The sequence below is a fragment of the Archocentrus centrarchus genome, chromosome 6, assembly GCF_007364275.1.
Source record: "Archocentrus centrarchus isolate MPI-CPG fArcCen1 chromosome 6, fArcCen1, whole genome shotgun sequence".
In the NCBI taxonomy this organism is placed as follows: domain Eukaryota; kingdom Metazoa; phylum Chordata; class Actinopteri; order Cichliformes; family Cichlidae; genus Archocentrus; species Archocentrus centrarchus.
In genome coordinates this window covers 4,841,488-4,864,451 of record NC_044351.1, presented here as the reverse complement: position 1 = coordinate 4,864,451, position 22,964 = coordinate 4,841,488, and the positions used below count along the sequence as shown (strand labels likewise).

The window sequence follows — 22,964 nt, the reverse complement described above, 5'->3', positions numbered from 1 at the left end:
CCAAAGAGAAGAATGGCCAGACTGTTTTGAGCTGACAGGAAGGCAGCATAACTCATTGCAACCAAGGTATGCAAGAAGGACATCTTTGAATTCATAACAAATGTCAATGTCAAACTGAAGTAGATAGGCTACAGCAGCAGAAGATGACACCATGTGCTGCTACTGTCAGCTAAAAAAGAGAAATTGAGGCTATAATTTGCACAGGCTCCCTAAAATTGGAGAACAAAAGATTGGAAAAACGTTACAGGGTCTGATGAGCCTCGATTACTGCTGCAACATTTGGATGGTAGGGTCAGAATTTGGTGTAAACAACATGAAATCCATGCTGCCTCATATCAGCATATCAGGACGCTGGTGGTGGTGTAGAGGGCATTTTCTTGGCATACTTTGGGCCCTTAGTGTCAATTGAGCACTATTTAAACACCACAGCCTACATGAGTACTGTTGCTGTATGATCACAGTGTACCCATCTTCCAGCAGGATAATGTGCCATGTCACAAAGCTCAAATCATCTCAAATTGGTTTCCTGAACATGACGATGCACCTTTGGGATGTCATGGAATGAGTGAGTCTCATCGTGGATATGCAGCCAACAAACTGTGGAGTAACTGTGTAATGCTGAATCTATCCCATGAAGAACTAAAGCAGTTCTGAAGGCAAAACAGGGTCCAACCCAGTACTAACAAGGTGTAACCAATGAAGTGGCTTTGAGTGTATCTTTGCATATAATTCAGCTGGGTTTCTTTGAAAAAACTGGGACTTCTACCAAAATTTAAAATGAAGATCTGTGACAAGTGTGACTGAAAAGTATGACTTAGCATTGGGTAATAAAGCAGCAGACCAAAGCCAAATAAACTAATAACAGAGTTAACCCTGTTAAAACTGCATCTCTGCCAAGTGTGTGCTTTGAGACAGGCAGTGATAAGAATGTATGACCTGTATGATCTGGTGGTGGATGGACTGTTGGAGGAGTAGAAGATCTCTGTGTTGTAGAGAGAGCGATCCGTGGCTGGGGATGGAGGAGGGTTCAGGATCTACAAAACAGGAAACAAATCTGTAAGTAATTACCTGGAAAGGAAACAATAAACAGCATGTGCACTATGTGTGTGTGTGTGTGTGTGTGTACCTGAGGGTAGAAGGCTCCCTTTGTAGATGATGAGCTGCTGGATGAAGCTCCAGTCACATGGTTCCTGTCATAAAGAGGAGCTCCACTGCTGCTGCTGCCCATCAGACTGACTGAACTCATCATGGACTTTCCACAGGAGATACCTGCACACAATCATTCTCTGTGATTACTAACAACAATACTGATGAGAAGTGGTGTAAATATAGCACTGCTGCTGTGTTGCAGCTTACCTTGAAAGGTGCCATGCTGAGAGCTGCTGGGGGTGATGAAGTTGAGAGGCACATGGGGTGTCCCACTGATGTACTCGTGAGGAAAAGTCCCACTGGGACCTTTGTAACGTCGACACACTACACGCTGGCAGACAAAATATGCTCCCCCAATCATGAAGACGAGCAGGATGATAGCAATGACTGGGCCGATGGTGTTGGGCCCAGTGTTAGGGATGCCACTAGAGGGAGGAGACACATACTCTGCACACGGAGAAGAAGTAAAAAGAATTCAGAGTTTAAGAACAGAAGTTCACAAGAAAATACAACAATCACACAAAAAAAAAACCCAGCTACATTTCTGCTGTTTGGATATTTAATTGTTTTTACCACAGGCGAGTTCATCTGATCCATCGGGACAGTCAGAGTAATTGTCACACTGCTGTTTCTTAGTGATACACTGGTTGTCACCACAGCGGAACTGGTTGGGAGGGCAGATAGCTGGAGAAGAAGAGGAAACATGGCAAGATGCATCATAGATCCACATCAATACATTTTATTTAAAAAAAAAAAAGAAAAGATTCAGTTTCAGAGGTATTCTTTGTTTCTACTAACAGTGTAAATCCATCCTATTTCTGCACACCAGGAAGAAGAAAGATGGGAGCAACTGGCAAATGATTAGAGATTTTCTTTGCTTAGACCAAGCATGGGAGGAATTGTTTGAGGTAGATAAGATAGCAGAACATACAAGTGGGAGTTATTGCAAAACAAAATAGCAACATATCTGTATTGCAAACAGCCACATAAATAGCCACATAAAGCCATTGCAATGGACAGGAGAATCAACACAAGGCAGCTGAAATTAAAAAAGTAGGTAGGTAAGTTTTGTCACCAATAAGACCCAGAGAACCAGCTCTTTATAGGTTATGAATTTGGTGTTTCTTTTGGGCCATTCATTTTATGGATGACACACAGAGAGCAGATGACTTTGTACAGGAACCACCTAAAGAATTATCTTTATTTATGTAACTCAATTTGTAAGCAGTTAAAAGAAGCAGGCATCTTTAAGCTGCAGTTTGAGTCTGTATGGAAATGCAAAAATAGCTGTTTGGTGTTGGCTCCAGTCAACTGCTGTAGAGCAGGTCACCTGCTAATCGGAAGGCTGGTGGTTTGATTCCAGGCTGAATGCCAAAGTGTCCTTGGGCAACCCCAAGTTGCTCTCTGATGCAAGCGTTGGAGTGTGAATGTTAGACAGTAAGCACTTAGCTTAGTTACACTTGGAAGTGCTTTTGTGAATGTTAACGTGTTATATAAAGAGCTTTGAAAAGCATTATATAAGAACTAGTCCATTTACCATTTAACTGAACAAAAAAGACAATGCAGGGCTGCAATGAGTCTCTGTAATGGCTGTTTGTGGTCATACTTAATGTGGCTGTATGAATAAGAAAGGGTATTCTAGTTTTTCATGGTTCTACTCTACCTATAGTTCACTCTAAACCCAGTCTGCATACAGAGCAGGAGCTACAGCCAAATAAATGCAGACAATAAAATGAACTATTCAACTCAACTTTACTAAACGTATTTTTTTATTAACCTTGTTTTCAGTTTGTTGTGGATAGAAGATTGTGCTTGAGATGTTACATTTGCTAGAGTAATGCATTGTTTGCTGGAAATTTTCATGGTGGAAAAAATGGTAAAATAAACTAATAAACTAAATGCAATACTTCAATACCTCAATTCAAACATTTACATAATGTATTGAATAGATAAACACAGTCTTACTTCAAACCCTGCACACTAAATGGGAGAAGATTTTGAAGAGCATCCCCATCATGGTGTTAACTATCAGTTTAATTTCAATTCAGTTTCATTTATATAGTACCAATTTGTAACAACAGCCACCTCAAGGTGCTTTATATTGTAAAATTAAGGCCCAACAAGCTCAAATGACCCCCTATGAGCAAGCACTTGGCAACAGTGGGAAGGAAAAACTCCCTTTGAACAGGAAAAAATCTCTGGTAGTACGAGGCTCAGGGAAGGGCAGCCTTCTGCTGCAACCAGCTGGGTTGAGGGGAGAGAGTAGAGAGCAGAGGGAGACAGGACAAAAGACACACAATGGGAGAGAGCCAGAGTAAATAATTACTAGAGGTGATACACACATAGACAGAGTGAAGAAGAGATGCTCAGTGCATCATGGTGACCCTGAACGGGATGATTCAGGGTCACCTGATCCAGCCCTAACTATAAGCTTTATTTAAAAACAAGAAAAGCTTTAGGTTTAATCCCAACAGTGGAGACGGTGTCTGTACCCTGAATCGAAACTGGGAGCTGGTTCCGAAGGAGAGGGGCCTGAAAGCTGAAGGCTCTGCCTCCCATTCTACTTTTAGAAACTCTAAGGACCACAAGTAAGCCTGCACTTTGAGAAAGAAGTGCTCTACTGGGACACTATGGGTTAGATCGCTGCAATACATCTGTTAACTGCACTTACTTGCCATGAACAGCTGGTTAATGCCGAGCATATCACTGCTGAGATGTCTGATCAAACGCACTTATCATAATTACACGACCGTTTGTCCTATTGGAAAAATTCAAACGGCTTCTGAAAGCTGATAAATTGCACTTCACACCCAACACAGGGTTATTATGGTAATTTTATGGTAATCCACAAATAGCGGCACTTATGAAGTTAACAGGCCCGTAATAAATAAAGGGTTAAGATATGATTCGGTCTGATTACTCTATCCCAGGGGTCGGCAACCCGCAGCTCTTTCAGGCTTAAGCTGCGGCTCTGTGCGGCTTGCAGAAGTAAATTATAAGTATCCAATTGAAGGGCATTTTATTTTTGTCAGTTCGTTTTTTGTTGTAGTTCTAAATTGGAACATTATGATCTTGAAAAATTAAAATAAAATAATTTTATTTATTTTCATTTCTTAATATATGCATCACTCGCGGTAGCTACCAACTTCCAATGGTGGCTACCGACTTCCGGTAGTATTTGCGGCTCTCAGTGTTTTCCTTTCCGTGGAAACCGGGTTCAAATGGCTCCTTGAGTGTTAAAGGTTGCCGACCCCTGCTCTATTCACTTGTATGTGCAGAGAAGGATTTTAAATCCTAAGACTATACTTGTCTTAATTAGGGCAGAAATACTTCTGAAACTGGAAATTAAATGGAACAAATTCATACTTTTATATTACTTCAGAAGCTGATGTGGATGTAGTAAAACTATAGTGGTGTATCAGATTTAATCCATAGGGAAGCTCAGGCTGGACTATTTGTGTGGCAGAAATAGCAAAGAAACTGCTAAATGCATAATGTAGCTGCAAACAGCTGTGCAAGAACTGAGCTAATATGCGACGTGTAAACCTACTTTCACAGTCCCGCTCATCAGAGTGATCAGCACAGTCCAGTTCACCATTGCAACGCCTCTGAGCATCAATGCAGCCTCCTTTGTCACATTGGAACTGGAAGGCAGAACAGATAGGACAGTTGTCTTCATCACTGCCATCTTCACATTCTGGAAAGCCATCGCATCGCCAGGCCATAGGAATGCAGTCAATCTCCCCTGTGGAGCAGGTGAATTGCTCTGTTGAGCAGGTAGGGGGCTCTGAGAAAAAGAGAGAAGGCAACATATAAGGAAGAGGATGAAGCAGAGAGCCAAGCCACACTCATTCTTGAAAGGGAAGAAGCACTGAACTTCAGATTCAAGCCTTCAGACGATCAGAGACAAAAAAATGTGCAAACATAAACAAAAGGAGTGAACACAGCAAGCATGCAAACAGGAGCAGTCCACAAATGTCTATATTAAACTGTTTTATTTGACATTTTTCGATAAATAACCTCTGTCACTGTCAGAGTAGTATTTACAATCACCATTGCTTCTCTGTTGATTGTATTAAACTATAGCTAAAGTGTTTTATGAGTTTTATATGAAAAAGTCTCACACTTCAGAAACTCAGTCAGGTATGTTGGTCGGATATGTCTGAGTCTCACCCCTTTCCTCCCAGAAATGAACAGGCTTCAGTGCTGTTACTGTGTTGCTCACCTCCACAGTGCAGCAGGTCCTGCAGTAACACCAGGTGCATGGGACAGGAGCAGCGAGGTGTTCCATCACCCTTAGCAATGCAGATGTGAGAACAGCCCCCATTGTCACGAGAGCATGGGTGGGATGCTGTCGAGAAGAAACAGCCATTATTACAAAGGTCAAACCTTAAAGCTGTATTAATGTAGCGTGTACTTCTAAGGGAGTAACTGAGCCAGTAAACTGTACCAAACTCCTGCGGGTCCATCTCCTCCACAGCGTGGATGGAGGTCAGGTATGATATCCGTCCCTGTATACGTGTGCGTCCATCTCCAGTGAATTTGTCCACCCTTTCTATCATTTGCTGCTGACGGTCAATCCAGTACAGATGATCACCGAGCACTGTCAGCCCCAAAGGCTGGAGAATGTTGGAATCCTGTAGCACAATGCGATTGGCTCCTGGGAGAGATGGAATGATGTTGTAAGAAGAAGAAGATAGTTTTTCCTGATGATAATAATTTAGAGTTTAGAAAATCCCACAACTATATGCTGTTTTTTCCTCACTTTTAAATAAATTTATTAAGGACAACTGATTGCTGCAAAACTAAATGTGTCAACGTTCTGTGGTAGACAATCTTGGTGATGAAGTCCGTAAGCATGGAGTAATAAGCACTTATGTGATACATTCAAGCCATCTTAGTGACTTTGTATCCCTCAGCTAGTCAGACAGTATATCTTTGCCTCTGTCCAAAAATCCTGATTTCACCTGAAATCATATTCAGCCAAATTAATCAACTAAAACATTTTTATACAAGAAACATAAATGAAAAGGGAATTTACTGAAAATGTGATTAATAAAAAGAGATTTAAAAAAATGGTATCAGGTCATGTCTTTGGTATTAACATTATTTTTCATAGACATACTGTAAGTACCTTTAATAACCCAATAAATTCTACTCCATGTAAAGGGATTTACTTGCAGTAAATGTGATTGAGTCATACAAGAATTTTATGACCTTACGAAAATAATGAAGTTCATTCTGACGACTGACACCAGGACACGGCTTCAGAAAAGTAAACTGGGCCTCATTGTATCAATAATCACACCAATTTAATCACACACTAACAATTATGTAAAAGTGGTATCTTTTATGATACTTTTGTTTAAAGCAACTAACTGTATTTTATGACTATTTTATGATGAGCCAAAGTGATCAGACAGAGAGCACAGAGGCTGGTGTGGAGACCTCATGGATGCACAGTGTCACTTTGTAAGCAGTTAGAAAAGCAACCTGTTGTTTATGGGTAGGTCAGCAAGAGTTTCTTCTGTCCCTCACTCATTTTGGAGGGAAAGAAATAGCTTAAAGCACCTTGTTTCTGATTGGTGGATTCAAATTCAGCATCCAGCTGCATAACCTTTCAGCAGTCTGATTATTTAAATGTGGCATAGAAACACAGAGACACACACTCTCACCCAGTATCTCCTGTATGTGTGTGTTTGGGGTGTTTAACAACATTCAGCTGTTAATGTGGGGATTCAAACTGAGCTTGTTTCAGGTCTGTTTCCTTTGTACAGCAGTTATTTCAGCTGTTCTTTATTCTGATGCACTTCAGTTCTATTTCAGCTGGTTAAGCAAATTAAATCGGAGGTATTTTAAGCATTTATAAGCATCGCAGGCTTCAGTTTTTCAGCATTCACATTGCATTTTTGCTAGGAAATGCTTTTTTCTAGTTGAATTAAAACCCTTCTCCTCACATACAAGGTCTTGAATAATCAGGCCCTACCTTTTCTTAAAGAACACATAGTACCGTATCACCCCAATAATGCACTTCGCTCTCAGACTGCTGGCTTACTTGTGGTTCCTAGGATACTTGAGAGTATCTCCCTGAGCCTGGCTCTGCTGGAGGTTTCTTCCTGTTAAAAGGGAGTTTTTCCTTCCAACTGTCACCAAGTGCTTACTCATAGGGGGTCGTTTTGACAGGTGTATAAACCAAGCACCTAGGCATGCAGACTGCTTCTACAAACATCTGTGAAAGAATGGGTCGCTCTCAGGAGCTCAGTGGATTCCAGCGTATCAAGATAGGATGTCACCTGTGCAACAAGTCTTGTCATGAAATTTCCTTGCCACTAAATATTCCACAGTCAGCTGTTAGTGGGATTAGAAGAAAGTTGAAGTGATTGGGAATGACAGCAAACTCAGCCACGAAGTGGTAGGCCACGTAAAATCATAGTGCGGGGTCAGCAGATGCTGAGGCGCATAGTAAACAGAGGTCACCAACTTTCTGCAGAATCAATCGCTACAGACCTCCAAACTTCATGTGGCCTTCAAGCACAGTGTGTAGAGAGCTTCATGGAATGGGTTTCCATGGCCGAGCAGCTGCATCCAAGCCGTACATCACTGAGTGCAATGCAAAGCATCGGCTGCAGTGACGCAAATGAGTGAATACTTTTGGCAATATAGTGCATCTGTATTTGAATCTAAAAACAGTGTGTTTTAGGAACAAATAAATAACTTTTGCCTGCTTCAGTGTTTCAATTTTTTTTCAATATCAGTTTTCTTTTAAATGTTTATGGTGAGGCAATATCTGAGTCCTATTCTGGCACTGCTCTTTATTATTTTCATCCAAATCTGCATGATTTTTTTTAATATAAATTACTTCTCTTTATGGTAACTCACCTGTCAGGTCACTGCTCTCGATGCGTTTGAGGTCAGCATCCACCCAGAACAGTTTTCCCAGCTTATTATCCAGTGCCAGAGCTACCGGTCTGATGAGACCAGTGGTAAACAAAGATTCCCTCTCTGTCCCATCCAGACTGGCACCTTCAATCTTAGCTGAGCGCTCCTGCACTGTGGTGAAATACATATACCTGTAGAAAGGGACACACATCACCAGGGTACAATGTTATGTTCTGCTGTACAATTCTTTGTTGGATACTAAGTAACTGAGTAAGTAAAGTTTATTTATAAAGCACTTTTCACAGTCAGGTAGTCACAAAGTACTGTACAACAAAATGAATAAAAACTAGGGATAATTACAATAAAATATAATAACAAACTTAAATACAGTAAAATACAGTCAACTGCAAAATAAACCAAGGTAAAACAGAATAAAATTGGATTCGGTTTTATTTATATAGTGCCAAATCACAACAAGTCATCTCAGGGTGCTTTATATTGTAAGGTAAAGACCCTATAATAATAGAGAGAGCATTCCTAAAATCAGACGACCCCTATGAGCAAGCATTTGGCAACGATGGGAAAACTAAACTCCCTTTTAACAAGAGCCTCCAGCAGAACTAGGCTCATGGGCTTGGGCAGCGACTGACTGGGGGTGAGGGGAGGGAGACAGGACAAAAGACACACTGTGGAAGAGAGCCAGAGATTAATAATAACTTGAAGGGCACCCATTAGAGTGCATACCTCACCCACCCAAAATGTTCTATGTGCCGATACTACGCTGTGATAGATACCACCCAATGTTGTCACACTCAATCATAAATAATTTTCAGCATTCTGAATCATTAGATCTGGAATCCTCTTTCGATAATGAACAAACTTTGCTGTATCACAGAACTTATGGTCATGTTGCACCCTAATTCTTTTTAGATGATTCTAACTTATCCTCATAAGGTTAGACACAAATATGTGAATATTGTCCAACTATGCAGCTGGTGAGGCTTAAAAGACAGCTGAATGTCACTGAAATAAAAATGATAAGAAATGCCTTTAAAAGATTGAATGATGCCAGCAAAAGTAAAAAATGTACAAAGAAAATAATAATGGACCTAGAATTGAACCTTGCAGAACACCACAGGTTAGAGAAACAGTGGTAGAAGAGAACTTGCTCGCCCTGAAAGCCCAATCAGAGAACTATGAGGAAAACCAACCTTTGGCCTTTTTTTTTTTGCCTTTATTAGATAGTGTACAGTGAAGAGAAACAGGAAAGTGGGGAAAGAGACAGATAGGGGAAGACACACAGGAAACAGCCACAGGTGATGTGACGCAAACCTGGGCCGCCTATACCACAGGCATGTGGCGTTCAGCCACCCTGGCACCCAGGAGGAAAACCAAACTAACACAGAGCCAGAGATACCAGCCCAGAGCTCAAGCCTATTAAGTAACATGCTATGGTTAACAGTATCAAAGGCTGCACTGGGATCAAATAAAATTAGTATCTGAAATAAACACTTACCAAGAAATTGCATCAAGATTAGGATTTGTAAGTAATGTAGTAAGAAGTAAGGAATTTCCTCAGTATGTCACTCATCTTTTAATTTAACTAAGCCGAGTGCAGCCACTGTAACAAAAACGAGCTCACCCTTTCTCAGCGTTGACCACAATAGCCCGTGGCTTGTCTGTGTCATCCTTGATGACCACACCCACAGTGTGGCCGTCCATCCTCTGGACGTTGATGGTGTTGGTTGTCTCGCAAGTCCAGTAGATGTTCCGACTATAGGGATCCAGGCTCAGGTCGTGAAGCTGGTTGTCCACTGGTTGAGCAGTGCTGCTCATTATCATTGCCGACTGAAAACAAACACAGCAAAGTCACAAGGTCAACACTTGAGCCATTCTGACATTCACTTTGAGTCACATGAAGCTTTATTAACTGCTTTGCCTCACTACTAAAGCAGCTATCCATACAGCTTTTTAAGAACATATAGGTCTTTATTATGAGTCTCTTTCTTATTTCTAGGACAGTGTTATTACTGATTCTTTTTCTTTCTTTTTTTTTCCACAAAAGACGTAACATGTTCCTTCAATAACACCTAATGGTGTCAAGTGCTGTGTGTGTTTTAGGAGGGTGATGTGGGTGTACCATGGCCCCATCATCTCTGGCTCTGCGTATGTTCTGTCGTCCATCAAGCCAGTAGACCAGTCGGTCCACCGGGTCATAGCTGACAGCTCGAACATTTCTCATTACATGGATGGGAAGGATGATGTCCGGACTCTGTTCTCCTAAAACCATCCTGCTGATACTGGCCTTCTGACTGAAGAGCAAGAAACTTGAAGGAGCTACAGACAGAGAGGTAACAGGGAGGGGTGGAGGGGTTAGAGGGTGAACAAATGGAGAAAAAGGGTGAGCCTGGTCAAAGGACTTCAAGTTCCCTCTGGCAAAAAGAAAGATGAAGTTTGCTCAACACATACTGTGAAACACAAAGACAAACATGCAGGGTCAAAATCCAGAACACCAAGCCTAAATAAACACACACACACACACACACACACACACACACACACACACACACACACACACACACACACACACACACACACACACACACACACACACACACACACACACACACACACACACAGTGGAGGGGCTATAACTTTAGAAAGAACTGAAGTATGTTGGCTATTGAGCAAGAAGCAACTGGGGTTAATGGTTCTACCTTCTGTCATTTCTGTTCCATTTGTTCTTGGGTCCTAACTATAAATGCATGGCAGTATGACTCTAAGGAAAGCATTTCAATGATCATATATTTCAGCTACACTGTCAGTGCCTTTAAAAAACTGACTTCATCTGTTTCTGGTATAAGAGCCTTTTAGGAATGTTTGTGTTACTAAAACAAACAGAAAGGTGACAAATTAAAGAAAGAAGCTTGAACCTTTGACCCCTAGAGCGAGGGGATCTGGTTGTTCTTATGTTGTAGGAACAATTTTAGATCGAAAGGTTACTCAAAAGCAATACAAAGTTATCTGAATAATCTTTGTCATATGATAAAAACTTCAATCCTGATGGGAGGATTTTTTTGGGTCAGTGGTGACAAAGTTCCATCCTCACAAGGACGGTTTGATAAGGAAGAAAATGGAGTGAATTTTACAGTCATGGCCAAAAGTTTAGAGAATGACACAAGTATTGTTTTTCACAAAGTTTGCTGCTCAAATGTTTCTATGCTATACTCAAGTATAATGACAAGCATTTCATAATTTTTAAAGGCTTTTATTGAAAATTACATTGTTTATGCAAAGAATCACTAGTTGCAGTATTGGCCCTTTAAGACCTCTGAAATTCACCCTGGCATGCTGTCAACCAACTTCTGAGTCAAATCCTGACTGATAGCAACCCATTAATCAATGCTTGGAGTTTGCCAGAATTTGTGGGTTTCTGTAATCTCGATGGGATTAAGGTCTGGGGAGTTTCCCAAATTTTAAATGTTTTGTTCCCCAAGCCACTTAGTTATCACTTTTGCCTTATGGCACCATGCTCCATTATGCTGGAAAAAGCGTTGTTCTTCACCAAACTGTATTTGGGGGGTTGGGAGAAGTTGCTCTCAGAGGATGTTTTGGTACCATTCTTTATTCATGGCTGTGTTCTTAGGCAAAATTGTGAGTAAGTCCACTCCTTTGGATGAGAAGCAACCCCACACATGAATGGTCTCAGGATGCTTTACTGCTGGCATGACACAGGACTGATGGTAGCACTCACCTTTTCTTCTTCAGACAATCATTCTTCCAGATGCATCGGAAAGGGACTTCAGAGAAAATTACTTTACCTCAGTCCTCAGAGGTCCAATCCCTGTACTTTTTGCAGAATCTCAGTCTGTCCTTGATGCTTCTCCTGTGGAGAGAAGTGGCTACTTTGCTGTCCTTCTTGACACCAGGCTATCCTCCAAAAGTCTTCACCTCACTGTTCGTGCACACCTGCCTCCTGCCATTCCTGAGCTCTGCATTGGTGGCGCCCCAATCCTGCTGCTGAATCACCTTTAGGAGATGGTCCTGGACTGGACTTTCTTGGGGATCCCCAAGCCTTCTTCACAATAACTGATTCTCTCTTCTTGTAGTTCTTGATTATCCAATACATGGTTGATTTAGGTGTAATCTTACTAGCAGCAATGCGCAATGCGCAATGCATCCATGCATGTTAAGACTTTTTTAAGCAAAGCAGTGCTGACTGTATGTGGTTCTTTGCAGATAAACATAGTAAAAAGAGGAAGAACAAAGATTTCAAGAACTACCCTCCTTCTAAAGCATCCAATCTGCTATTCAAACTCAATCAGCATGACAGAGTGATCTCAAGTCTCTCATCTGTGTTAATGAGAGTATCACTGAAATGATGTCAGCAGGTACTTTTGTGGCAGGGCTGAAATGAAGTGGAAATGTTTCTGGGGGGATTAAGTTCATTTTGATGGCAAAGAGGGACTTTGCAATTATTTGCAATTCACTCCTCAAAACATTCTTGAGTATATGCAAATTCCCATCAAAAAAACAGCAAACTTTGGGAAAACCAGTATGTGTGTCATTCTCAAAACATTTGGCCAAGGATGTACGCGATAAGCTTTATACACAGCGTATCTCAACTAAACTGAACACCTATGGGAGATTTTGGACCTGTGAGTTAGTGCAATCCATCTTTTGGAAGAACAGTGTTTCATTTCTCTGCTTGAGACTTGAAGCATCAATCCTAAAACAAAAGGAAATTCTGACAGAATGCAGCGGCCAAAGACCTTACATGGTTCATGTTGATCTTCTGTGTAACTTTGACGGCAAAAAGGTTGGCATAATGTTTTCATGAATTAGGTTCATTGGTGACTTTAAATTGGCCATATGTGTAAATGTGAGCATGAATGACTGCGTTGGCCATGGACTGGCAACCTGTCAAGGTGGGGATTTGGTTTTTGTTTCTTTCAGAACAGCAGTATCATTTTTTACTGTTTAACTGCATTTATCACAACACCAACTACATTCTTAGAGAAGCGTAGGTGGTGTTCTTAAACTAGCTCTTTCACCTGTTATCACTCTCAGAACTCCAGACTGGATTCTCTTAATCTCCTGCATCTGACCAGCATCAATGTAATTCCCAGGAGAGTCGAGTCTAAAAGTCAACACTGACTCTAAACACAAAGCCCTCTGAATTTTAGAGCGAATGTTGAAATTCAAACCAGTAGCCGGCATTCTCTAGCGTGCTATACTTGCTTTTCTGTCTCAGTCCCAGCAGTTCTGTACTTACAGCTACAGTTTCGTCCATCTGGGTTCAAGGTGTAGTGGGAGGCACAGCGGCATTGGGCACCAGCAGGAGTGGCCAGGCAGAGGTGGGCACAGTTGCCGTTGTTATGTGAGCACTCATTAGTGCCATCCTGACGAGAGGAATGGAACACCAGGATGTCCAGCATCACCTCAAGCTGGCCCTGAGGAAACAGTGATGTGTCAGTGGTAAAGCTCAGCATTTCCAGCTTGAATATATAGGGACTGACTTTAATTTAAGAGAATGGTTAGTGGTGCCAAATAACAAATACACTAGTGTTATGCACAAATGTAAAAATGACATTTTTAATTTCATCATTGGGAATATATGGAATATTATTATAACCCCTGCAGAGTTTTCACTGCAGGAGGAGCAGATAATACATTTAAAGAATGGACCTCTAAGAGGCATGAAACAATTAAAGATTTCTATCTCTCAAGTGCAAAAGTTATTGTGTCCATGTACTTTTTGGTCATTTGTTTTTCATTTTAAAAACAGACATTAAAAAATGAAAAACAGGTGGTTATTTTATTTTCATTTCATAATCCAAACCCATATCATGTAAAACAAATTTTTTTTTTCTTTGAAATGAAAACATAAATTTGCAAAGAATAAGAAACAGAAAAACAATCTCTCTTTGAAGTTATTGTACTCGGCCCTACAAACTTTATGGTGGCTAACCAGATACTTATTCTGGATGGCATTAGCTTAGTGTCCAGTAACATTGTGTAGAACTAAAATTAGAAACATCCTGTCTCAGCGCAATGCAGAAAAATTAATTCATGCATTTATTACTTCTAGGCTAGATTTTTATACTTCATTATTATTAAGCTTGTCTTAAAAGCTCTGAAAAGAGAGAGCAGATTTCTCCCATATTGGCTTCTCTTCATTGGCTCCCTGTTAAATCTAGAATTGAATTTAAAATCCTTCTCCTCACCTACAAGGTCTTGAATAATCAGGCCCCATCTTATCTCAAAGACCTCATAGTCCAATATCACCCCAACAGAGCACTTCACTCTCAGACTGCTGGCTTACTTGTGGTTCCTAGGATACTTAAGAGTAGAATGGGAGGCAGAGCCTTCAGCTTTCAATTCAATTCAATTCAATTTTATTTATATAGCGCCAAATCACAACAAACTGTCGCCTCAAGGCGCTTTGTATTGTGGGTAAAGACCCTCTTCTGTGGAACCAGCTCCCAGCTTGGATTCAGGAGACAGACACCCTCTCTATTTTTAAGATTAGGCTTAAAACTTTCCTTTATGATAAAGTTTATAGTTAGGGCTGGAAAAGGTGACCCTGAACCCTCTCTTAGTTATGCTGCTATAGGCCTAGGCTGCATGGGTTCCCATGATGCACTGAGTGTTTCTTCTTCACTCACCTCTTTTCACTTTGTGTTTATACCCCACTCTGCATTTAATCATTAGTTATTATTAATCTCTGGCTATGTCAAACGTTCCACTAAAAACAATAATAAACATACTGAAGGACAAACATGGGGTGTTTGAAAAGGCTTGTGGATTTTTTTTATTTTTGTAGGGGGGGGTGGATCTTAAAGTGGATTGGAATCGTTTGATGTAAACGGCTTTGACGTGTTTTGAATAAAAAGGTCAGATGGTGTTTAGTTTAGTTTTTCTTTTTCTTTTTTTACAGTTGTTTTGTTCTGGTCTGTTTGTGTTGTCTTGGTTACATAATAAATTTTATACATTGAAAATTTTAAATATTGTTCATAGAACTGAAGTGGTTTCATACCTGCAGGACCACAGTGCGGTTGAGTCCACTGCGTTTGTCTGCACGTTCAATCCTACGCAGGTTAAAATCAGTCCAGTAGATAAAATCCCGGTACTGGGTCAGACCAAAGGGATGAGGAAGGTCTTCTACTATGATCTCCCTCTGAAGGCCTGCAGAAGATATGACAGCATCTTTACATCTACTCAAGAGTTCTTCATCTTTACCCATCCTCCAAACATCAAGCAACATCCATCATAACAAAAAATGTGTATATAATTAAGAATATGGCCTTTTTAAATGATCAGAATGACAAAACAAAATGTAAAAATAATCTGTGGGTGTCAAATTGACTCAGATACTTTACATGTAATCTAAAGGAGCCCGAGTATGGCTACTTTCAGCTGCTCCCTTCTCACAATGGGTTACACAGTAGGTAGAGCTGCATGTTTGATTTGGCAGAGTTTTACTCTGGATGTCCTTCCTGACGCAACCTCAAAGGTGATTTGTGCCTCCGGCTGTAATCAAACCAGTGACCTTTTGCTTGCCAAGCAAATGCGTGAAGTACACTATGGATTAGGGCAGTGTTTCTTAAACTCCCAGGTCGTTCACACCCCACCTGTCATAAGTGGGGTGTGAACGACCTGGGAGAAAAGTCGTGTAGAACATTGGATTAATTCTCATGGAAATTAGCACACGTTAACAGGTACGTTAGCTCAGGGTGAAATTCTTCACGTCACTGTCTTTTGTGATGTTGCATTCACTGTAAACCCGGATAAGTTGAATCTACTTAAAAAAACCAAGGTAACTCGTTGCCTTAAATTTTTTAAGTAATGAAACAGTTCATTTAACTCAGCCTGTTAAGTAAGCACTACTCCATATCCAATTGAACAACATTGTATGTTCTAATTGACCAAACTTATAGTTCATGAAAAAATAAAGTGTCTTTTGATCAATCAATTCCCCCTATTCTTTTCATGGTTGTGTGGGGGGTGGTGGGGACTGGAGCCTATCCCAGCTGACAAGGCAGTAAGATGCAGGGTACACCCCATACAGGTCACCAGCCTGTTGCAGGGCTGACACAGACAACCATTCACACCTGTGGGCAATTTAGAGAGACCAATTAACCTAACCCCAGTAATTGCATGTCTTCAGATTGTGGGAGGAAACCCATACAGACACAGGGAGGGCTGGTAGGGAGGGAGGTGGAATTGAACCCAGACTATCAGATAGCTATTCCAGCTGTGAGGCAGCAGTGCTAACCACCACGCCACCATGCTGCCCAGTAACACAAATATTTTTTACAGTGTTGAACTGTGTCTGTTTAAATTTGGTAAATAAACATGATAAAACTCAGCCCTGCTGAATGCTGGTACATTAACATTTACAAATTTGTCCATGGAACAATTAAAAAAACTATACGAGAGAGCGTTGTGAACAAAAACACCAAATGTCTACTATTCCAAACAGCGAGAGGCCTGGGTCAAGCTGGAATTGAACCCAGACCTTCTAGATGGTATTCTACCTGTGAGGTAGCACTGCTAACCATCATGCCACCATGCAGCTGCGCATTAATCCAGTCTGTTAAAACTGGTATAAACTAGATTCTTAGCAGGTGCAAAACTTGATATTAAGTTGTTTGAACTCAAACACATGATTACAATAAGATAGACCATCAAAGAGTACAGTCTACTCAGCATTAACAAGTAATGTTCACATTCTAGGCAATTTTAAGTAATACGAACTCAATATTTTTAAGTGGAATCAAAATCTGGGTTTACAGTGTTGTTGGACCTCGTGTTGACACAGAGGAGGAATATCAAGTCAGTACTGGAAAATATTGGCAAGTGATTGATGATTGTCATGTTTTTTAACTCATTGTTTAATTCACGATCACTTTGCAGTCCTGTCAGTTTCACCGTCTGTCTTTGCAAGTTTTCCTGCCATGCATGTACTGCCAATTTAGAATCACCAATTAACAAGAATGTCTTTAGGAGGAAACCCTAACAGGCACAAAGAGAACGTGCAAACTCTGCACAGAAAGGTTTACACCGGGCTCGTCTTGCTCTATCCTTATTGGTTTTTATTGTTTTTTTGGACTTTGCCCTTTGCTCGCTACTTTCCTGCTAGCATTTATTTTTGCTGACTGTGTCTAAATGTAAAGTAAACTTTTATTGTGTCCTTTGAATCCTCTCTCCCATGAATCAATACCAAACAGAGCAGTTGCCATAGAGCTAAACTACGTCTGTAAACTGATTTGTTTGATTATAGTTGTTATGATTACAACATACTGTTAAGAGGCTGCATGTTTGGTAGAAGGTGATTCTACTTAAAAAGAATAATTCAGAGTAGCTCATTAAAAAAATATGAATAAATTAAACTATGAATACGAACTGAACTTTGAGCAATCAGTGTGAACTTTCACAATACCAGACGTATGTGTGACACTGATGACCAATAAATAATGCAGTACTGGCTATGCACAGTAAGTGCTTAGTGTGTGTGTGTCTGCGTGTTCAAACCTTGCATGTTGGTGCTTTCGATCATGCCTGTGTCCATGTCAGTCCAGTAGAGACGATGGTCTACATAGTCAATGGTCAGTCCATTGGCACGGCCAACTTCATCCACCAAGGTTATGATGGTGCTGCCATCCATGTAGGCTCTGGCTATCCACGGCCGACCTCCCCACTCTGTCCAGTACATGTAGCTACAGACAGAAAAAACTGTTACACCTTGGGCTACACACTAGCAAGTTAATCATCTCTGTATATAAAAGGATTCTGATGGCTTCATTAAAATCTGTTTTAAGCTATTTGGCTACACTATTTCTCTACTTGGCTAGTCTAATCCAGACAGGAATTAGATTAGCCAAACTTTTGCTTTTACTATGCTTGTCAATATTTGATCATGGAATGACATCAGTTGGCTCCAGGCAAGTATGCTGAAATTTCTGGTCCATGACATCATGAAGACATCACAAAGTGAGTAGTAACTTGGCACACAGGCACATCAGGATGTTTCGGGGTGATTTGGATGCACTGTGATAAGGTTTGAAAGGCTTGTTAACAAACAGATTTAATAGCATCATCCTTTATAAGCTGGAGGTTACTGAGGAAAAACTGGCATGCGTGTTGTTGCTTGGCCTACGTACTGACACGATGACATTGTTAAATTCTTGCTGCCTCGGGTGAAGAAAACGCATGAAGTCATTGGCACCAACCCTTGAAAGATGTTGAGCTCCAGAATAAAACAGGTGCTGACAGTGAATAGCTTCCACTGTTTTGCTCGACGTACTGTTTTATTTAATTGTCTATCTGTTTGCTGCCATACATTTTTTTCACACACAAAATTTATAAAAAAAATTATGAAGGAAATCAAATGATGGGCTGGTACTTTTCTGTGCTGGGCCAATATATCAGCTACTTTAAAAATTGTAGGGTCTTACCCATTGGCTGGGTCCAGTGCTAGTGATCGTGGGTTGTCCAGTGATCGAGGATTGTCAAGGTCTTTACAGACCAGAACCTGTCGATACTGGCCGTCCAACCGGGCCACTTCGATGCGGTTAGTACCTGTATCTGCCCAGTAAATGTTGCGACCCATCCAGTCGACTGCCATGCCTTCTGGGTAGTCCAGTCCAAACTCTATAATATGTTCTACGGAGCTGCCGTTCATATAGGCTCTACTGATTGTCTGGCAGAAAAAAGAGGAGAGTGGAAGACAACAGAAAGAAAAAGAGCAACCTCTTGTTTAACTACAAGCCCAGCTTTTCTTAGCTTAGTTCAGTGCAAGAAATAATAATTTAATCATTTTTATCATGTTTCTCTTAATCTGACCCAACTTAAAGTCAAACTTCAGGACATTTCTGCCACAAAGCCTACCTTTGCCTGTATGTCCATCCAATATATTCTCTTTTCAGAGACATCAAAATCAAGAGCAGTGGCCTCTTTAACGCCTGTCAGAGGAATGGCTACGTCATTGCTGTTGGTACCCAAAGAAATACTCCTGATGTTGTCCCTGAGGAGAAAAGAGCACCACAGAATCCTTAAAAATTCAGTGCAAGTTACAAACTCACCTCGAAGGCAAGGCTGACACTGAAAGCTCAAGGCCCAAGCCCAAGCTCAAATACTTCTGAGATCAAGTCAAGGCCAAGGTGACCAAAAAACAAGTTACAAATTAAACAATGAAATAATTAAAGAAACAAAAAACAGCAAAAAAAAAAAATCCTTCAAACTTTTTTTCAGTTTTGCATTTTGAGACAAAAGATAAGAAAATGGAAGAATGTAAATGTGCCTAAATGATGAATTACTGTAAATCATAAAAGAAAAAACTGTAAAAACTGCCCACCATTGTGTGGAAATTATAAAATGGTACTTTAGCAAAAAAGAGAAGGCCATGGGAGACCTGTGCAAGGATCTCCTGTGACTTACAGGTCATTAATGACCTCTGACTATAAGTGCTCCTCCAGCTAATCAGAACACTGTGTAAAGGGTGGGAGAGATCCATTATGGAGAAAAGTTTGGCAACAAGCAACTGAATGCAGATTGTCCAGGCCATACCCTAGGACTGACAGGCAGTTCATGATTGCCGTTATTGTCCTTGCATGTGTGTAATGCTTATTCAATTGGTTAAAACTGTCAGATTTTGTCTAATTTTGACAGAATTAATGTTGAGCATAAAAGTAGCTTGTGCTGGCCATTTGAATATGTTTGCATCAGGAGCAACTTGGGATTCAGCATCTTGCCCAAAGATATTTTGGCATGTATACTCTAACAGCATGGGATTGAACCACCAACCTTCCAATTAGTAGATGACCTGCTCTACCTGAGCCACAGGCACCCCTCAAACACATGAAATAATACACCGTGTCAAACAAATAAGCCAAATGCAGAAGCAGTGCGTGTCACATTTTAGCAGTTTCCTGGTCTGGAGCATTCAGGTGTTTGTTAACGCAATGCAATGGAGGACAGACATCAGCAACGATCTTAAAGAAGCTATGCAAAGGCCATTTCCAAACAATGTGAAGTCCGTCATTCTACAGTGAGAAAATTATGCACAAGTGGAAAACATTCAAGACAGTTACCAATCTTCCCAGGAGTGATGTCCCAGCAAATTCACCTCAAGGTCAGACTGTATTATGCACAGAGAAACTGCAAAAAACCCAAGAGCTACACCTCAGACTCTATAGGCCTCAGTTAGCATGTTAAATGTTCATGACAGTACAGGAGACAATAATAAATAAATGTGACCAGAGAATGATAAATGGACTGGCTCTCATACAGTTTTTTTTTTTTTAATATACTTGAGCACTCAAAATGCTTTATTCACCCAAGCACTACACCTAAGTGCTTTTCTATCTAACAGTCACTCTCCAATGAAAACAGTTTATAAAGAGGGTGAAAAAAAAGGGAGGTTGTTCAATTGAAGCAACAAGATAACTCAAACAACATATAAACAAGAAGCACTCAGAAAGTGCAAACCACCACCAAGGAAGCCGACTCTCTTGGCAGTATTTACTTTTAATAGAACAGTATTGTATTTTGTACATATTCATTATGGGTTTTTTTGTTCTTTTTAAATATACTATAGGAAGTTTGTAGTGCAGTGTAAATCAGGTAAGAGTAGCATGACATGTTTACTTTGATTACGCAAACATTATGTAAGAGTAGGTCATGAATAATAGGTATTGATTTGTAAGTAACTGGACATAAATAAACTGATTACATAATATTGTACTACAGTATATTTCTTAATAACCGGGCAGCTCATTCTTTTTCTCTTGACAATACTTTCTTTCAAGATATAACACATTTTGAGGACAACATTTTACTCCCTCTCAACTGGAGGGAGTAAAATGTCCAAAAAACAACGTGGGCTTTATGATAATTGGAAAATTTTCTGGGGAAAACCTGGTCTTGTTAGGAGAGATAGCATCCATCCCACTCTTGATGGAGCAGCGCTCATTTCTAGAAATTGGGCCAAATTTATTAACCCCCCCAAAACCTGACTATCCAGGGTTGAGACCAGGAAGCAGAGTTGCAGTCTTACACACCTCTCTGCAAGAGTAAAACAGGATTAGTAAACATTAGGTCTTTCTCATCCAAGTCCCATTTAGTAACTGATTTAATAATTGATCAACAAATTGATTTATTCTGCCTTACAGAAACCTGGTTACAGCAGGATGACTATGTTAGTTTAAACGAATCAACACCTCATGCTGTCAGAATGCTTAAAGCACAGGCCGAGGAGGAGGAATAGCAGCAATCTTCCACTCCAGCTCCTTAATTAACCAGACTCAGACAGAGTGCAATTCATTTGAAAGCCTGACTCTTAGTCTTGTCCACCCTAACTGGAAAATTCAAAAACCTGTTTTATTTGTTATTATCTATCATCCACCTGGACCTTACTCAGAGTTTCTGTCTGATTTCTCAGACTTTTTATCTGATTTATTGCTCAGTTCAGATAAAATAATTATAGTGGGTGATTTTAACATCCATGTAGATGCTGAAAATGACAGCCTCAACACTGCATTTAATCTATTGTTAGATTCAATTGGCTTCTCTCAAAATGTAAAGGAGCCCACCCACCACTTTAATCACACTCTGCATCTTGTCCTGACATATGGCATAGAAACTGAAGACTTAACAGTATTCCCTGAAAGCCCCCTCCTGTCTGATCATTTCTTAGTAACATTTACATTTACTTTAATGGATTACACAGCAGTGGGGAATACATTTTATTACAGTAGAAGTCTTTCTGAAAGACTGTAACTAAGATCAAGAATATAATTCCTCCATTACTATGCTCTTCAATGCCATGTTCCAACACAGTACAGAGCAGCGACCGGATTTCTGCTCCCACAGAGGCCAATTATCTCATTAGCAGTTTTACATTCTTACTGCATATGACTGATACTGTGGCTCCTCTGAAAAGGAGAGCTTCAAATCAGAAGTGTGTAATTCCCTGGTATAACTCACAAAAGTGCAGCTTAAAGCAGATAACCTGTAAGGTGGAGCGAAACTGGTGCCTCAGAAAATCTTCATTTAGCCTGGAAAAAGAGTTTGGTGCTCTGTTAAAAAAAAAGCCCTCCGTAAAGCTAGGACATCTTACTATTCATCACTGACTGAAGAAAATAAGAACAACCCCAGGTTTCTTTTCAGCACTGCCGGGCTGACAAAGAGTCAGAGCTCTGTTAAACCGAGTACTCTTTTAACCTAGTAATGTCTTCATGAATTTCTTCACAAATAACATTTTAACCAGTGGAAATAAAATTATTCATAACAATCTATGTATCTTTGTGTACAGCTACTTTCAGTACTGCTGATATTTATTTTGAATCTTTCTTTCTGATTGATCATTCTGAGTTAACTGCAATAGTTATGTCCTCCAAGCCATCAACGTGTCTATTAGACCCGATTCCTACAAGACTGCTCAAAGAAGTCCTAGTATTAATCAGTGCTTCAATCTTAAATACAATCAATCTATCTTTATTAATTGGTAAGTAAAAATCATACAATAATTACAAAAAAAAAAACCAACAGTCAAAACGACCCCCTATGAGCAGCACTTGGTGACAGTGGGAAGGAAAAACTTCCTTTTAACAGGAAGAAACCTCCAGCAGAACCAGGCTCAGGGAGGGGCAGTCATCTGCTGCGCAAATGCACAGTTTGGCAAAAAACAAACATAGCATGTAGCACAAACACCTCATACCAACTATCAAGCACGGTGGTGGAAGGGTAACGATTTGGGCTTGTTGTAGACATTGAGTTGACCATTAAGTCCTCTGTACACCAAAGTATTCTAGAGTCAAGTGTGAGGCCATCTGTCTGCCAGCTAAAGCTTGGGTAATGAAGAAAGATCTCAAGCACAGCAGCAAATCTACAACAGAATAGCTCAAAAAGAAAAGAATCAAGATGCTTCAATG

General features: G+C 40.3%; 1 protein-coding gene across 1 annotated transcript in view; it reads right to left on the bottom strand.

Annotated features, from left to right (window-relative positions):
• Positions 1 to 22,964, bottom strand: part of lrp5 (low density lipoprotein receptor-related protein 5) — a 69,512-nt gene that overhangs the window by 4,833 nt on the left and 41,715 nt on the right. The window contains exons 14-28 of the mRNA XM_030731323.1: positions 18,922 to 19,057; positions 18,489 to 18,733; positions 17,566 to 17,750; positions 15,068 to 15,216; positions 13,304 to 13,481; positions 10,169 to 10,365; positions 9,671 to 9,876; positions 8,029 to 8,219; positions 5,600 to 5,809; positions 5,375 to 5,500; positions 4,700 to 4,936; positions 1,723 to 1,833; positions 1,357 to 1,596; positions 1,127 to 1,269; positions 937 to 1,034 (exon numbers count right to left, since the gene is read on the bottom strand). Of these exons, the coding sequence (XP_030587183.1) occupies positions 937 to 1,034; positions 1,127 to 1,269; positions 1,357 to 1,596; positions 1,723 to 1,833; positions 4,700 to 4,936; positions 5,375 to 5,500; positions 5,600 to 5,809; positions 8,029 to 8,219; positions 9,671 to 9,876; positions 10,169 to 10,365; positions 13,304 to 13,481; positions 15,068 to 15,216; positions 17,566 to 17,750; positions 18,489 to 18,733; positions 18,922 to 19,057 (2,652 nt within the window). The remainder of the gene's footprint in view (positions 1 to 936; positions 1,035 to 1,126; positions 1,270 to 1,356; positions 1,597 to 1,722; positions 1,834 to 4,699; positions 4,937 to 5,374; positions 5,501 to 5,599; positions 5,810 to 8,028; positions 8,220 to 9,670; positions 9,877 to 10,168; positions 10,366 to 13,303; positions 13,482 to 15,067; positions 15,217 to 17,565; positions 17,751 to 18,488; positions 18,734 to 18,921; positions 19,058 to 22,964) is intronic.